This window comes from Bombus huntii, chromosome 13 (genome assembly GCF_024542735.1).
Source record: "Bombus huntii isolate Logan2020A chromosome 13, iyBomHunt1.1, whole genome shotgun sequence".
Taxonomy (NCBI): Eukaryota; Metazoa; Arthropoda; class Insecta; order Hymenoptera; family Apidae; genus Bombus; species Bombus huntii.
The window spans coordinates 6522875-6540157 of record NC_066250.1 but is presented as its reverse complement, the minus strand read 5'-3'; the positions used below and the strand labels follow the sequence as shown (position 1 = coordinate 6540157).

The window sequence follows — 17283 nt, the reverse complement described above, 5'->3', positions numbered from 1 at the left end:
AATAGTTTCAAGTAGCTCGAATTATATGCTTAGTGCAGATAGTAGCCATTTCATTATTTCTTATTCAATTTTGGATAATAGTTAGATTAAGAGAAATTCTTGAATATTCTTCTTAAATCTAATTCCATATATAAGTGCAAAATATGCTTAATTCAAAATTTAATATATTTTCGGAATTCGTAGATATATCCCTACTCTTTGAATGGATTACGTGATAGTAATATCTCCTATGTTGGTAATATTATGGCGCCGGTATATAAAGATGCACTGTGCGTCGAAATATATATATCAATTGCATTTCTATCACGTTCGGCCGCTGTTCGAAGGTCGTGTTTAGGATAGTTGTGATTAATCAGATAGGATACGATGAAAAAATTTGTGTTACTTGTACAAATATTATTCATTGTTTCATTCGCAAGAGGATTTACAAATATTTATCCCAAGCCAAAGGATTATCCGCTTCGCAATGAGGAAGATTGTGGTGCACCTCTTTTCCTGACACCACTTATTGAAAGCGGTAAAGTAGATGAGGCCCGTAGTAAAGCTGCTGTACAACATAAAGATATGAACGATGTCAGTAGCTATTCTGGTTATTTAACTGTTAACAAACAATACAATTCGAACATGTTCTTTTGGTTCTTTCCGGCCTTGGTAAGTAATTTAATATTTTGAATTTTGTGAATAAAAATATTTGTAACTTTTAGTGGTTGAGATTCTGATTATGCATAACTTTCAAATAATAAATAAGAAAATGTATCTAAGAAATACAAGATAGGATTTTTTTTTAGCATAATCCAAAGACTGCTCCTGTAGTATTATGGCTACAAGGTGGCCCTGGAGCCACGTCCTTGTATGGCTTATTCTTGGAAAACGGCCCATTCATAGTTACTGAAAATAAAACTCTTGAAATGCGTGAATACTCTTGGAACAAGTGTCATAATTTGCTTTACATTGATAATCCAGTTGGCACTGGATTTAGTTTTACTGAGAATGAAAAAGGCTATGCTACTAATGAAACAGATGTGGGAAGGGATGTGCATACTGCCTTAGTCCAATTCTTTAAGTTATTCCCAGAACTTCAGACCAATGACTTTTATGTCACTGGTGAATCGTACGGAGGAAAATATGTACCGGCTGTATCTCATGCTATTAAAGATTATAATATCAAGGCACAGACAAAAATAAACTTAAAAGGTTTAGCAATTGGAAATGGATTGACTGATCCATTGAATCAGTTGGAATATGGAGATTATTTGTATCAAATAGGTTTAGTTGATTTAAATGGCAGAAATCAAATCCATACATATGAAAAAAAGGGTAAAGATTTAATAAAGAAGGGGAAATATATAGAAGCCTTTAATTTGTTTGACGAACTTATTGATGGTGATTTAAGTAAAAAACCTTCGTTGTTTAAAAATTTAACTGGTTTCGACTATTACTTTAATTTTTTGCATAATAAGGACCCAAGTAATGATTCCGATTATATGCTACAATGGCTTCAAACAGCAGATATTAGGAAAACCATACATGTTGGCAATTTAACATTCAATATTGAATCTACAAAAGTAGAAGAATATTTGAAGGGGGATATTATGCAGTCTATGGCAGTTCTAGTAGAAGATCTTGTTCAACATTATAGAGTTCTTATATACAATGGACAACTTGATATTATTGTGGCATATCCTTTGACGGAAAACTATATCCAAAACTTAAAATGGCCTGGAGCAGAGAAGTACAAAACAGCACAGAGAAAAGCATGGTATGTTGGAACTGAACTTGCTGGGTATTCAAAGACCGTTGATAACTTGACAGAGGTCTTAGTAAGAAATGCTGGACACATGGTTCCTTCTGATCAGCCAAAATGGGCTCTTGATCTCATCACTCGTTTTACACACCATAAAAGTTTCTAAGTAATTTAATTAATTATCTTATCAATGATATAAGATAATTTACACCCTGCCTATATTTACTACATAGAATACCACTTGTAGATTTAAATTAATAATAAGGTTCTTAATGAATCTTGATGATATTTAATGAAAATAAATCCTTTTGTATTGAAAAACGTAGTAAACATTTATTAATGAAAAAGAATGTATATACACATTTATTATTGAACTGCCTCAATAAATAATTCTTCCTGATTGTAGTTATAAGGTACTAAATATTTTTTGTGTTGAAACATTATAAATATATTTATTACACGTTCGTCTTTGGAAAATTATCTTCATGTGGAAAATTATGTAAAAGGATGAGATTCACATGATAAATATAATGGGTACACTTAATGTCGTTTAGAGATCTTCGATCTTTGGAATTTCCTTTATGTTATGTAGTAAAAATTAATTATCTAATGTACGATAAGATTACATTAATCTAAGTATGGCAGTAAAAAATCATCTACTATAGATACGTTTTTATGCCACTCATAATGGGGGACATTTGGAACTGTGATAAGAACAAGTCTTCCGCTTTCATCTAATGTTTTCAGTCCAATTAAATCATCCTTATAAATACGTCGATCACGCATATCTATCACAGTTTCGTTAACGTCGTAGTATCCGAAATGGCTACTTTGCCACGGGGTAATAACACCATCCTCAGGTCCTCCAACAAGCACCATACGTTCTAATTTGGTGAGACCTTGTTTGTACATTAACATTTTCGTCGAATTTTTCTCATTGTTCACGTATGGAAGAAATGTACTATATTTGTAATACAATTCCTGTAAAAAAAGGGTAAAATACAATTTACTGAACTACTAACGAGTCACTTATATATATACTAACTTGATGATGGGGGTCATTCCAATAGTTCCCAATACTGGTGTGTTGCCCGATTTTTGAATAGAATAATTCATAGGCAGTTTGGCATACCAAATTAGGAAAGAATAAATGCAAAAATTGAGCTGCAAGAGAATACGCAATTTGAAACGGTAATTTCTTTGTCTTTCTTCATGACACTGAGGTCACCTACTTCCGTATTGTCCAGCTTGTGGTGAGCTTAAGGAAATGAAATTTCTAACGTTGTGATCGGGAAACCTTTGCAGTATCGTTCTAGCTAATAAACCACCCTGACTGTAACCGACTAAATTTATTCCCTCGGGAAATGCAGCGCCCACAGACATAACGTCCATGCCTATTTCTTCCACTTGATGCCACATTGATTCCAGACTGCTCCATCCAGCGTATCTTGGAGTATTATAAATCTGTGTCCCTGGATGCATCTAAAATTAATAATCGTTTTAAGCACATTGGAAAATCATTTTTACTCGAAATCATATTTACCGCTAAATTTATATAGACGCGACATCTACAACTTTCTTTGTTTTGTATTTGATTTATGTACTTACTTCTTGGATTCTGTTACTAATAAGTTCCATGCTGTCGCTTCCAGTGAGCACTCCATGGATAACGACCACGGCATGATAACATTCAATGCCATTATTGAAAAGAGATAAAAATAAAATAACAATAAAGCTACTATAATATACGGTAGCCATTAGTGACAGATGAGTGACGCTAGATACGTACTGTCAAGAATATCATATCATATTCACTTCAGATCCGTTTTCCATCGAAACGATAAGATTTTGAGATAACCAGAAGCAACTGATGCTTATTCGGGATCGTACCTTTTGATTGGATCAGAACTTTTCTTACCATTGGTCCGTCACTTTATTGAGGTAGCGGCCATATAATCGATTTTACGAGCGACGCGTCGCGACGCCTCTTGTAAAGAAAGAAGTGCAACATCTGTGCTCCGTTGAGGACGAAGGAATTTCATTTATCGACGATGGTTCTTATGTTTTCATGAATGGCGAAAGCAAAGATTAGAGTTAATTTCTGTATCCTAAAAGTTCATAATCAGTGCAAATGTTATCACTAAACATTCTTTGTTTCTTGAAAAAACTAATTTTTTATTGCTTTCTTTTTATTCGAATTTAGATTCGAAGATGGTACTTGAAATAAATTCTGATTGTGAGTGAAGTTTATTATCACCACCGAATGATGATGGAGGTGTAACAACCGGTGATCAACTTTGATCGATAGACCAGAGTCAATGACAGTGAAAGGAATTCAATTGCATTCTGAAATAACGTATTACAGAATGTGGCCCCTAATCCTTTTGCAGCTGTATGGAAGGTTGCTGGGCACGTGACATTTCCCGTGCTTCCACCATATATCACCGTGGTCTGACATCACCCTTAGTTGGCATACGAAACTCATGCCTTAGAGGATGAACGCCTGCCGCATTGTTTCGGCCAACGTCATTCTCGATTATCACGCTTTCACTTCGCAAAGAGACCTTTGTCACCATCGAAGAACATCGTAGCAATTTTGCGAAGCAAACCTCTCTTCAGGGATTCTCTAATACATTCATACCGATTTGCTAAATTATATACCAACGTCATGAAGAAAACAAGAAATGAATAAGATAGCATACCATGACAATATTTTAGAACTTTTAGATTTTTATTATTAAGCTAGTACTTGCTTATTATGGAAATACAAGTATCTATAGTGAAAGGTAATAAAATGAGAAAGGGAGAGATATCCTCTTTGGCTTAAGAAATTAGAACGTTGTACAACAATTTAACCGGAAGGAATACTTGGAAATGAACCGTGCTTACGTATTTCTGATGTCGCACACTAGCACTAATCGAGTCCCCAGAAGCTTTGAAACTACCAACGTTTCTTTCTCTTGTTGAAGAGGGAATGAAACGAAGGGGAAAGAGAACGAGAAGAGAGGAAAGACGACCAATCCAATTCCACGCTCAAGCCCGACCATCGTGATGGCGGAGGGTGGCGAAAAAACGCAGCCACGCCAGAGCGCAAGGCGAGCGTAGGTCTCGGAGCTTTTTTGCGTTTAATCAAGGATATTCGCGGTCGGCTGACTCGCTATTTTAGTCCACCAAGTGCTAACCGAACCGCGCAACCACCAGCGGCGACTATATCGCAGGAAGTGGATGAAGGAATCTCCGTCCTTTGACCTTTCAGGCACGCTCCTATTTATCTTCTATAATTCGACATGCATTTTCTGTTATTTTTTTTTTTTATGAAGCCATTTAGAAATTATGAAATACTTCGATATCCCTAAAATTAGAGGAAATAGATATAATTAAAATGTCTTTTACACAGTGGAAATTTTATACGAGTTTAAATGTTCTTTAGTAAAGAATTAGAATACTTTTCGTATTTCGATAAAAGGATTACAGAGATTATCGTATTATGTGGGATATTATTTAATGAAAATATGTTTGATGACGAATCGCTGCGCGGAGCATTGAAACATTTCAAGAAGTTGCACCATCTCTGCAATGATAATTCATACGCGTTCGTCTGCACGTGAAGGTAGTAATTCAGCTTCCGGTTTTGTAAATTCAAATGTAGACAACGATGCACGACGAACGAACAGTGCCACCGGTAATATTTGCAAAAATATGCAGGGACTGCCGCATAGTGGTTATGTTTTTCATCTCTATGCTGTCTTTATTCAGTTATGAAGATAAAAAGGACTAACAAAATAACGTTCTTCATTCTCCACTATACAAAAAACAAAAATGAAAGAAGGCACCATAAAACGCATGACTTTCTATTCATTCTTTTCTTAAACAAAATGTTAAATCAAATGATTTAGAGAGAGTCGATAAGAACGTGTGATTAAAATCGTTCGATTTTTGTTACGTACCGTTCAATTTTCGACTGAACGTTTTTCTTTCAGTAGTCGCCAAGAGGAATCATAGATCCTCTTCATCCAAGAATCGACTCGAGAGCCTGTTTAAGGCCACCCTCTGGCTCAGTAAGTACAGAGGCGGGAGAGAAGACGAAGTGGGTGGTACGGTGTCGGAGGAACGGCCGGGAGATTAGCGTTAATTACAGAGTTGAGCCGTTCCGGGGTTGGGACGGGTGCGAGGTATTTGTCACTCGGCACCGCTCTCGACTCCTGTTCCTCGTTCTGAATATTAATAACCCCGCGCCATCCTTCGCCACCCCCTCTTTCGTTCCGCCCTCTCCTCCTCTCACCTCTCGTTTTACGACATCCGATGAATTGCGCGGCAGGCAACGCTACTCATTATGCTGACTGCTTGATTTCATCACCGTCACCGTTACGAAAAATTAATTGCTCCTTGATCGGGGAGAATAAAGATCAGCTTGCAGATTTTGATCAATTTCCAACGTCTGCCGTTCTTTTATAAATACAGTTGGCAGACAGAATTTTCCTTCTATTTCCTTGTAATAATATATTGTTCGTATTATTGGAAACTGTTCACCCAAGACAGTCTCCTCCCTTCTGTCACGGCGTTTTCCAAAAATTGAAGGATGGTACCATCGACTCTACGGGTTAGCCCCTTCCACGTAACACGTCGATCAATCGATATCATCTTCTCTCGTCCTTTCTGCGGTTGGTCCCTCGATGGCGGTCCCATTCCCGCGCAAAACGTTCAGATATTCAAAGTCGGGGAATAGTTTATTCATGGCCGGCTCGGAGAACTTAGAAAGATATTGGAAGCGGCCCAGGAGAGGGTAAAAGATAGAAAAAGAGGCGGCGGAAGGTGGAAAAACTGAGCAAAGAAGCGAGAGAAGATGAGAGAGAGGAGACGATATTGGTCGGACGGAAGTGTCCCCTCGGGGAAACGAGAAAACGGGAGGAGCGTCGTCTCTTCCCCGATCCGATAAAGCGAAAGAGGGACCCCCTTGTGGCACGACCACCACTCCTACGCGTTGACCCACGTGACAGCGAGCCCGCCAATAAAATTCAAATAAACTCCACTGTGCATACTAAATTATCACATCTTCCATTACCCGACCGCGTGCTCATCCCCAAACAGCTTCCACCCGGTCCCGGGGAAACGTTTCAGCGTCGTGTCGAAATTCCAATATTTTCGACTTTCAGCCAAGATGGGAAATAGCTCGTAATACGTCTCGAGGAGAACAGAATATCGATTTCAAAACGTTATAACCGATTTAATACCGAAGAAAATGCGTTAAGTCCACCAGAGGGCTTATCGTTTGCACCGAGATATCCCGTTTAATTGATTGCTCGTCGACCAGAACTTAATCTGTTTTGTTGGTCTGGTCGACAGAAAACTGGTAGATTTGCGGATCGACAAAGTCTTTCGAGTTTTAAAGAAGATTAAAAAGGATGAACATTCGATTATACGTAGTGTATCGCGTCAAGACGTAACGCCATCGTAATGTCATTAATCCGATGGATACTCGCCGAGAAAACGGGAATGACTCGTCCAAGGGAGTGCAACGACGCTGACGAAGGGACGCTGAGGTCAGGTGGTCTTTCCCAGGAACGCCCCAGATTTCAACATTACTCAAGCAGGATCAACCTGCCAGGAAGAAGGCCATTGTTCGCTTTTCCGCTGTTGAGTTTCCTTCCACATCGCCGATACAACATCCGCGATCGTTCGACCATTCAAACGCATGACATTTTTTTTCTTCAGTTCGTATGAAACACTATCGAACATTTCGAACAAGAAAGTAAACATTCTTCGAGATTTTTCTAAGTGTATTGCAATTGTCTACAGTGGAAAATTTAATCTGTCGAGTAAAACGTCGAACTTTCGCCAGGAAGTGTATATCGCAGTAATTTCCTGGATTTTTGCCGCGAAAGAATAAACGCATTAAATGCGCACGGGAATTAACCAAACGAAGTTTCCACTGTGTAAAACAATTAGTAACTTAGCTGTGCCTTTATTCTCCCTATCAGCTTGTCTACGCCCCGACTATTAGTATAATCGCTAGAGGCTACGACCCTTAGCTGCTACCCTCGAGCGATTCACTTTAATTCTTAGCAAGTTAGAGTCATTCCCTCCCCTCCCATCTACGATCTTGCGCGACTTTGAGTTTTGTTCGGTTTTCTCTGGAATTCTCGGAACCTCTCGAACCAACCATTAAACTGCATCAAATGTATTTTATTACCTTTCGGAGGAATCTTGATAGCAAAAAATTGTCTGCGCGTTTTATCCTCGTTACATTTTCCTCCTTTTTCTGCTTTTTGTACCAGTCAACCTTTTTTACCTTGGTTGTTACCTGAGATTTACTTTTTTATGCTAACTCTACAGAGATGCTATCAAAAAAGCACAAATTTATACATCGTAGTTCAGAGAATCGCATATCTTTTAATTTTCAATGCTTAAGAATTTATTTCAATTAATATTACAGTCCAAGAACACATGTAAATATTACAGTTTTTCCTAGGACAATTAGAACGACGATTTTCCGTTTTGTGTTTCGTCACGTTGAGAATAAATGTAGCGTTCAGCTGCGTGTCTAATTGATTTCGGCCCCAGTGTTGGGGCTGAGCTACGATCGCGTCGGGGGTGAGTTTCGGACGTCGAACCACCCCTTTGCATTATGGATGCACCTGATTTCACACTTGTTCGTTCGCACTGGCAAACTCCTCCGCCCCCATAACGTCTCTATCGATATAAACGGGCCGCAATTTGCTGGCCCATTGTAAACCGCCCCTTTCGCCTCGATTCATGGGTAATAAATCCTGGTTCCGGGATATATGGCAAATTTATGTTTGCGAAAGCTATGAGCGAAAGGATGGTACGGGCGTATCATCTACAATCTGTCGTAACCATCGTCGCAGATCTGCATATTTTTTTGGATATTTTAGGTTGAATTTAAAAATCATCTTCGTAAACATTGTTATTCGTATTATGCTTATCATTAGAGATTTTTAGATTTCTCTGTATTAAAATACTCTTTTTTAGTCACCAAGTGCCATAAAAATCAGAAAATCTATAGAAATAAACTTATCATATTTTTCCCATATGGTCTTCATATGCAAAAGTATATAAAATATCTAAAGTATAGTACTTGTTGCAATATTCAGTAAATGAAATAAATCTCTGTTTAGATCCCATTTTTCTAATCACAAAATATGAATTTGCATAAATATAGTAGTAATTTGATTATCATATTTGTCAATAAATGAAGTTTACGATAATAATCACGGTTCCAAGAGACTTGATTTAGCAATTAGGTATCGTTTTGAACGTATTGTATTAACTGGACGTTCGAAATTGACCGTGTGACATGCTCGTAATCCATGCCACGTGTCATCAATGACGATAGGGCGTCGTTTTACACCCCTCGAATCTATCCACGTCTTTTCTGTTCCCGCAAAATCCACTTGAATAACTGGTTAGATCATCTATTCGTTCGTTACTAATCATTCAGTAGCAATTTGTTCAGTTGCCGAGATTAGAAAGCGACTTGAAAGCAATGCTAATTCATTCCGTCCTCGCTGCTTTCTAATTTGAGATTCACCCTCTTCGACCCCGTAGTTATTGCTCTATATACGCTTTATATCAGCATAATGAACATCGATCGGGTCATTTGAATTGCTTGTATCTAATTTTTTAAATTTGCGTTCGAAACAATCAGTATATAAAACGTATATTTCTTAAATTTATCCTGAAGTTTATGATATAATTGCGGTAAATAAATACAGAAAAAGAATTCATCTGTTCGTCATTTTCTCAAAACTTTTAATAGTTTATAAAATAATTAGTAAGAATTATGTATCTATTTAACACCTTCAAACTTTGATCGTAAGATAACTGAAATTTTTCTAGAATATTTATTGTTATTCTGTAATTGTCTAAACAAAAAGACGCAGTCGATGAATTTAGCTTCGAAAAGGAACGTACGACAAACACAAAGATGGAATAAAATATAGAATATCTATTAAGAATATTTTTACCATTGGTCGAAACCTCTCAGGCAAACGAAACCAAAGTAGATCGAGGCTTTATATAGGCAGATACGCGAAAACGGTAAAAAGGACATCCGCAGTCTAACATATGGCTGGCGAAATTGCCGACGGGGTGGCGGTAACAATATTTACAGAAGGCTCGGCTAACTCCCCGGTGTTTTGTTAAGACTGCACACCGCACGCTGCCGCAGCCCCGAGGCAGGGGTGTCACTTTACCCCGATAATCCTCCGTAATACTCTTTAGCGATCCGTAATATTAAGTCTCACATCCAATTTCTATGGACTTACACCTTGTACGCGGCGATTACCATTTTGATTGCGACCTCCTCTGCCAAGTCTTCCTCTTAGCTTTGCACCTTTCAGCTATATCGCTTCAGTCATCTTTGAAATTCCAGGAAGAAAGATATTCTTCGAAAAGAAGAAAAATCCAACCTAAAATAATTTCACCCTATCATCTACGTATTTATTCTCAGAAAAATTCTACTACAGGTAATCAATTAACATCTGGATGACAGAAATAAATTACAAAGCGAACAGATCTCTAATAATTTACAGCACGAACACCCTCCGCAAGGCTGGACAAAGTATACGCACGAATGTCCACTATGATCAACGAGTTTTCCGAATGTTACTCGTTGAAATGGCCGGGATTTTCGTTCGTGCCGTGGACGAGAATGCCCAGTGGAATCGCGTGTAATCGCCATACGCGGTGCACGCGTGCACGAAAATTGGGGTCGCGTTCTCCGTGTGACTCGCGAAACACCGAACGCCAGGGGGTGGTTCTGCGTATTTGCTTTAGAACTTGACAATCACGTCGAGGGTGGTCCAAGCCTGGCAGACTGCGATCTGGATTACCGAGATCATAATCAGCCAATCACTGGCACGGTGCAGTAAGGTGTCAAATGTCAACTCCTGCGGGACGTGGATTGATTTCTTTCGTTGATCCGTTAGGGTTGATTCCGAGGCACCGGTGTATATTCGTCGACATTCGATTCTAATAAGATTCCGTTCGAAAGAGAACGGATAAATTGAATTTGTCTTGGTACGCTTGAAACTGTCACCGTTTGAGAACGAGGAAGTTCGACCTTCTAGACTGGTGAGCATTAACTCTGCGGAAGCGGATGCGGAGACAAAGTGGCTCAGCGAGTTACCATTATAGCGCCGCAATACCGAGCACGCCGAGAGTTGGTGGGCATAAAGGAAACATTCATGCACCTGCGAAATCTCTATTTACAGGAATGCATCTTATGCGGTGGAGAAACACGTACGATTATTTTATTAATTTCAACCCTGCTATGGCCTTCGAATTTGTATCCTCCAGGCACTATTAATAATTGCATTATGTCCAAAAGAGATACTTATTTCAAGGCGATTTTCAGCATAGAATTGTTTACTGAAAACAATTCTTCTATATTTTTCATAAACTTGAATAATTTTTCTAACGATAGAAAAATATAACTGGCTGGAAGTTGCTTTAAAGGATATAACAAGGTTAATACCAAAATGAGAGAATAGGTTCAATCAATGAGAACAATTCCTAGTCTCATATCATCTTAGAACGCTACTTATACTTCAAACATCAATTTCTACATAACGTCTTGTACTGTTTTTACGTATCAAAAATCTTTTAATATTTGACGATTAAATTAACGGATCAAAGAAACTTGTAGAGATATAGCAGAATTAATATTAGTTTTAGTCAATGAAAAAACTTCTCCGTTTTATACCATCTTAGAAACGTCGAATATTTCATTGCTACTTATTACCATCTTGCTCTATTCATCATTCTACGGAAACGGTCTGCCACAGGTCAAATTCATCTGTCTTCCCAATCAGTCACAAAGTCTCATCAAGATCAATGCATCATTTTACGCTGTTCTCTCGTAAACTTCCAATTAACGCATAAAATTCTACCATCCACTACAAGGATCTCTGCACAGGATCCCTCCCTCCAGCAACTATTCTTTTCGTGAAAAAACTCGTTCATCCGGAGATGAAACGACAGAAGAAGGACCATCCGGCGAATGAACGCTTGGCGGAGGAAAGTACGCTTGAGATTTGCGTGAAGCGTGAATAGTAGAGGGCGTGGGAAACGGCGAACGCGGATAGTGTGGTGACTTGCGACCGGGTCCGGTAATTGTCGTAATTGTGCCGAGTGATTCACACATCAGGATCGGCGCTGCCGGACCGTCCGTGGTTGCTTGCGTGCTCGCGGCGTCACTCACACGATATTTCGCGCACGCACACGCGCTTGAGTAGCGGCGAGCGCGAGCGCATCTGCGCGGGATTTCGGAAACAATTGCCGACAATTCTCGCCACTTGACTCGCGGCCAGCGATTGACGTGAGAATCCGCTTAGACGGCTGTACAAACTTTGCTGCGGAGAGTATGAGGTCATCTTCATTAAATCGTTCTTCGCTTAATGACTGATCTAATTTTTTCTTTCTTTCCTCCTTCTACTGAACCAGTACGTGTACAAAAGTACATGAGGGACGAGAGAGAGGGAGAGAGAACACCATGCTCACCTTTTTTTTTCTCTTATCTTCGAGGAACAAGGCCCTTCGCCTTTCCTTCCCACGTTCTCGCCATTACATGCCAGCTAGATGCTTAATTACTGTATTCTCTGTCTAAATACCATTGTATCATTCTTGCCAGCGAAATCTACCAAACTCGATGAAGTATCCGATCGTTGTAGGAACTGTTACAATTTTAAGGATATCGATTTATAGCACTTTTGTAGGGCATATTTCCATTCGTCAGTGGGCGAGAAAAACGGGTTAGAATTAACGAGCTGTCGGTGTATTCGTGCCGGGATACTTCATCTCTGCTTCATATCGATAATTCCAGCCTATGTGGCGGGTGCATACCGGTATTGCGGCGTGCCACCGTAAAATACACATATGCTATACGGCAGCACGTCGTCGGTGTGGTTCCGAGCGAGGATGGCTCGTAAGAGGGTTGATAAGGCTATCGCGTACATCGCTGCGCGTTTAGCATACATTTGAATAATGGGCAGGCCGGTAATCCTTTAAACCGTTGGGCCCTCATCCCGTAACTAGGTATCCTTTCATCTCTCTGCCTCGGAGCTCGTCCGAGGCTAACCATCCTCCTTCCCAGCCACCCCACACACCCCCGCCAACCTCGCTCTTTCACGTTCACTTCCCTCCAGGCTTGACTGTCGAGGGGGGTTCATCCTCTATTTCTCTCTTTCTCCTCGGCTGCCGTTTAAAGATATTTCGTTAAAATAACAGTCTCGGCTCGACTGAGTACTAACCCCTCCACTACCCCCTTGGCCGCCCTTATACAGACCGATGGCCGTGGCGAAAAGGGGGTGGCATTTGCAATGCAGAGGTTAAATGGCTGCAGGGGTCGGTCCAGGGCGGAAACAGGGATGGAATGTTAGAGGGGGAAGGTAGCACGCAGCCACTGCACAGACTCGATTGGTTTTTTACTTGCCTCTCCAGCACTCTGCTTCTCTCTCTATCTCTTGTACTATCTTGCTTTTCACCACCACAAAGCTTTTCGTTCTCTTTCTTCGATCCTTCTCTATGTTCTCTTCTCCTTCAACTTCTTCTTCTACTCTTCTATCTGCCGCCACCTCTTTTTCCACTTCATCGGCCACGCTTTTTCGTACAGCTATCTTCAGCCGCGGAGTGAAGGAGAATGGGGTAGAAAGCGGAAAAAAGAAACGAGCGAGGACGCGGAGAAGAACAGAGAGAATATTACCCGGGGTGCAAAGGGGGCGTCAAGAGGTGGGCGAGATTAAACATTTATTTAAATGGCAGCCCCACTTCGTAGCGCGACTAGCACGCATACCGTCAAGTACGTACACGCATTTAATATATGTTCTCTCCTCGACTACGTTCTCGCGTGTGTGGAATGCTTGTAAGTGTTTGCGTGCCTGTTTCAACATACGATCATGTATACATGTAAAGTGTTTTTGTGTGGAAAAATACAGTAACACTGGGTGGAGGGAATCGTGCAGGTGGACGATCGTGGATATACGTGTGTTTGTGCGTTTCAGGGGCGTGGGTGTGGATATTACGGCTACACGCCGGGAGAAGGAGATTAGTCTGGTGGTTTTCAATCCCATTTTCATCGCGCTTCTACTACCCTTTCCGCGGCGAAACGATATCGTTTGAAGCTTCATTGTGATCGTCCGCCAGCAAGCGTGCAAATGGTTCGAGAATAAATCAAAGGTGAATGTGAATACGCGAGGGTGGACCTTCCAATCTTCGTTGGAAAAAAAAGAAGAAAAAATGATTCGCCACTGGTGAAGAGGTCTACGAGCTTTGAATTAATTCTCTTTTTCTTAGAACATTCTGTGTAGTTATATTACATTGGCTTTAGATGATGGATCAGTCAGTTGTTGGTTGATTGTTAGTTAGATTGGATTTCGTTAGACGCATGCTGGATTTAATGCATGCCAGAAGAACGAGAGAGGTCGGGTTAGGTTCCTTTCGATTGAGCTGAACAATCTCTGTCGACCTCGGTGAACTATAAACGATTGATACTTGTACCGATACATTTGTTGAAGTAGGTCGGGCAATGACCAACGGACAGATATTTGGCATCTCGCAATCTCGATGCACCGCGTCATGATAATACACTGCGTTGTCGAACCAGTATCGAAACGATACAGACAATTCGATAGTGAAACGCTATAGCGTAAATCTTTATTAGCATCATCACGATCCGCTAACTTGGATCTTCGTGATCGATGAAATGGTATTGCAGCTTCTCGAACCCCATGAACTAGTATTGTATCTTGAACTGGTCTTGTAATGCACCGAGATTCCAAATCAGAGCATCAAGTAGTGACATTGAATATCGCGTATGTAATGTTCTACCTTCTTTAACGGAAAGAGAATTAAGGTAAAACGAGACACCAAAAAAAGGGAATTACATTAATAAAAGAAAATGGGTCAACAAAAGGGGGCTTAGCAGGAATAAAATAACAGAGCAAGAATACTAAATAAAGAGATCTGAACCAGTAATAAAAAACTACATAAAACACTAAAAAAAGGTCTGAAGATTGTTTTCTGCGCCGATATGGAAATATAACACGAGATACGTGAATTATGCACGAATATTCCAAACATCGTACATACTTATTGTAGGATTCTTCCTAAAGAGTGGTAGCGTGATGGCAATTAAGTTGAAGTAGCTATAATTAATCACGGAAGAAACTATGTCAGTCGCGATCGATAACCACGAATAAATCACACATCCAGGGGCAATGAGTTACGTCACTGGTTAATTAGTACTACCGTTTCTGTACGATCAGATTTTAAACAATTAGCCAAGCGTGGGTGTGTTGCCAAGCTTCTCCTGGGAACGGTCGCACCCATATTCGGGTTTACGTCTCGCGGGACGAGCGTGACTTTCCACGTGGACTTTAATACTCGCATGCACCACGTGCCTCGACCGGGTCGGTGCTTTATGTTCCCGTCCTTCGTTCTTGCTACACCCAACAGCAGAGTCTCCAAAGGTCCCGGGTACGTACGGAACAAATATCCTTGGACGAACTGCCTGCAAACACGCTACTACTGTTGGTCCAATTCGATTCAATTCCGTTGGTCTCTCCCTCTTTGTCTCTTCTTTCCTCTTCCGTCCTGTACCTTTTTTTTCAGTCGGTCTCTATCTCCGACCTGCACGATCTACTTACTCCCTGGAGAACGATAGATCCTCGGTTGACTTTACTCGGGGTGGTTTCTCTCAGCTCGACTCTGTTCTCTCTGCCTCCCTTTTTTTTTTACCCTGCTTTTATGCAGCCTGATGAGGGGTCGCCATCGCGAATACCGCTTTACCTTCTTTCGAATTATCATTGATTTCAACCCATTCTTTCTAGGAATTTAAATGCCTTATTTGGATAAGGATATCTAGTCGGAAATATAATATATCTAAGGAATTAAAATTCAGTTTCTATCGAATTATTCTACATAAATTTAAAGTTCTTCGACTGGAACCAAGGAGAACTCTCTTAGTGACAATTTTTCTAATTGTCTAGTTGAAATCACAAAATATCTGAGCATGCATAAATCAAGTTTCCTTTCAAATTACCGTTGGTTTTATTTCATTCTTTACTCAGATTGAAGTGTTTCACTGAAACCAAGAACAACATTTCTAGATTCCAAAGTTTCCCACCGCTGGAGTCTAAATCACAAAATGTCACAAAAGATATCCGATACATAAACTCAATTTTAGCTTTTAATAGGTTGAATTATTGCCAATTTCATTCCTTTCTTTAGTAATTTTAAAAGTCTTATTTGAACGAAACCAGGGATGGAATTTTTACGCTCGTCCAATGGAAACCACGAGATATTCAGGAGCGCATAAACCGAATGATTGCGTCAATAATTCAATTGCAGCGAGGTTCGTTTGTCAGCGGCATACACAGGTTGCACACACAGACTGGAACGCGTTTCGTTCAGCTCCGGCCGCTCTCATCAATCCTTTCGGCAACAGAATTCGAGGAGGCTGCGTCTATATCCGGCAGTTTGTGTTCACCAGGCTGGTTGGTCCCCGGTGTCTCGTTCATCCTGGTCAGTTAATAACCGTGGTTTGGATCCACGGTCCACTAACGTTGCTGACCACCGTTGCTGACCACCGTGTCTGGTTGGGTTTTCGGGCGAATTATGGAAACACGCCGTTATACGATGCGGTGGCCGATGATAACACAGCGAAACGCGCTCGTTCCTCGTTTTAATTAAGCCCCGGCTCTGTTCCCTGTTTTCCAGCCATTTTCAAGATATCGCGTTGATTTCGAAAGATATGCGAAAACCTGTGGCAAGAATGAATTCTAAGCTAGATGCTACCGTTTACGACGGAATAAATCCTTTCTCGGTGTCTTCGGGGAAACCACAAGTTGCCTGAAGCTAGGTATATTTTGGTTTTCACTATAGTCCTTCGTGTTCTTCCTTTTGTTCGTTTTCAGAGCGGTTGTCCAGAGCGTTTCCGGCATGCGTGGAATTGAAACACGAGGTTTTTACATGATCCACCAGTGGACATAGAGCGTGGTCAGCTCAGAATCCCCCCACTAGTCTGGTTTAATTAAGCTTCGTCTAGCTTGCTCGGACAAGATATCGCTCCGGCCGGTTGGTTTTAATGAAATTTCAAGAGAAAGAAATTTGCTACTGGCTGGATTGCCTTATTGTTAGTCCACTTGAAGCGAAGTTTCATTTAGGACTCATGTGTCATCTGTAACGTTTTTGTTAATAAATGAAACGCTTAATGTATTCGCTGCTATTGATTTGAGTAATACTATTAGTATAACTGTTACATTTTTGCCCTTTTGAGTTTTGAAAGTTAAAGAAAGCGAACATCATGTCGAAGCGGTATTTGTTAAAATAAAAATACTCTTGATAAAAAAATTATATACTATATATAGAGATGGATTAGTCGTATTTTAGTAGGTAGGTATAGTATAATTCTTAAATAGTATAATTCTTAAATAGTATAATTCTAATAAAGTACTTCATTGTTTTATTCTTCATGAATTCTCGTTTCTAGTTCTCCATCTTCTTTATATTTCTCACTTTCT

General features: G+C 40.1%; 2 protein-coding genes across 3 annotated transcripts; one reads left to right on the top strand and one right to left on the bottom strand.

Annotated features, from left to right (window-relative positions):
* The first annotated feature begins 230 nt into the window (after window positions 1–230).
* On the top strand, window positions 231–2094 carry LOC126872565 (venom serine carboxypeptidase). The gene is made up of 2 exons (XM_050632667.1): window positions 231–651; window positions 789–2094. The coding sequence occupies exons 1-2, from the start codon at window positions 367–369 to the stop codon at window positions 1908–1910; spliced, it is 1407 nt and encodes a 468-aa protein (XP_050488624.1). The 5' UTR covers window positions 231–366; the 3' UTR covers window positions 1911–2094.
* LOC126872567 (lysosomal thioesterase PPT2 homolog) lies at window positions 2051–3692 on the bottom strand. Of its 2 annotated transcripts, XM_050632670.1 has the most exons (5): window positions 3534–3692; window positions 3353–3441; window positions 2977–3226; window positions 2790–2908; window positions 2051–2725 (listed from the first exon to the last, which is right to left on the bottom strand). In XM_050632670.1, the coding sequence occupies exons 2-5, from the start codon at window positions 3380–3382 to the stop codon at window positions 2372–2374; spliced, it is 753 nt and encodes a 250-aa protein (XP_050488627.1). In that variant the 5' UTR covers window positions 3383–3441; window positions 3534–3692; the 3' UTR covers window positions 2051–2371. The 2 variants fall into 2 exon arrangements, with proteins under 2 accessions (XP_050488627.1, XP_050488626.1); XM_050632669.1 differs by having other exon boundaries at window positions 3353–3686.
* Window positions 3693–17283: the final 13591 nt, after the last annotated feature.

Excerpts from the sequence above, each read along its gene's own strand:
- LOC126872565 (XM_050632667.1), top strand. The coding sequence starts at position 367 with ATGAAAAAATTTGTGTTACTTGTACAAATATTATTCATTGTTTCATTC. Across the intron at positions 652-788 it reads TTTGGTTCTTTCCGGCCTTG|CATAATCCAAAGACTGCTCC; the intron begins GTAAGTAATTTA and ends ATTTTTTTTTAG.
- LOC126872567 (XM_050632669.1), bottom strand. The coding sequence starts at position 3,502 with ATGGCTACCGTATATTATAGTAGCTTTATTGTTATTTTATTTTTATCT. Across the intron at positions 3,227-3,352 it reads TTAGTAACAGAATCCAAGAA|ATGCATCCAGGGACACAGAT; the intron begins GTAAGTACATAA and ends TATTAATTTTAG. Across the intron at positions 2,909-2,976 it reads ACAAGCTGGACAATACGGAA|CTCAATTTTTGCATTTATTC; the intron begins GTAGGTGACCTC and ends ATTCTCTTGCAG.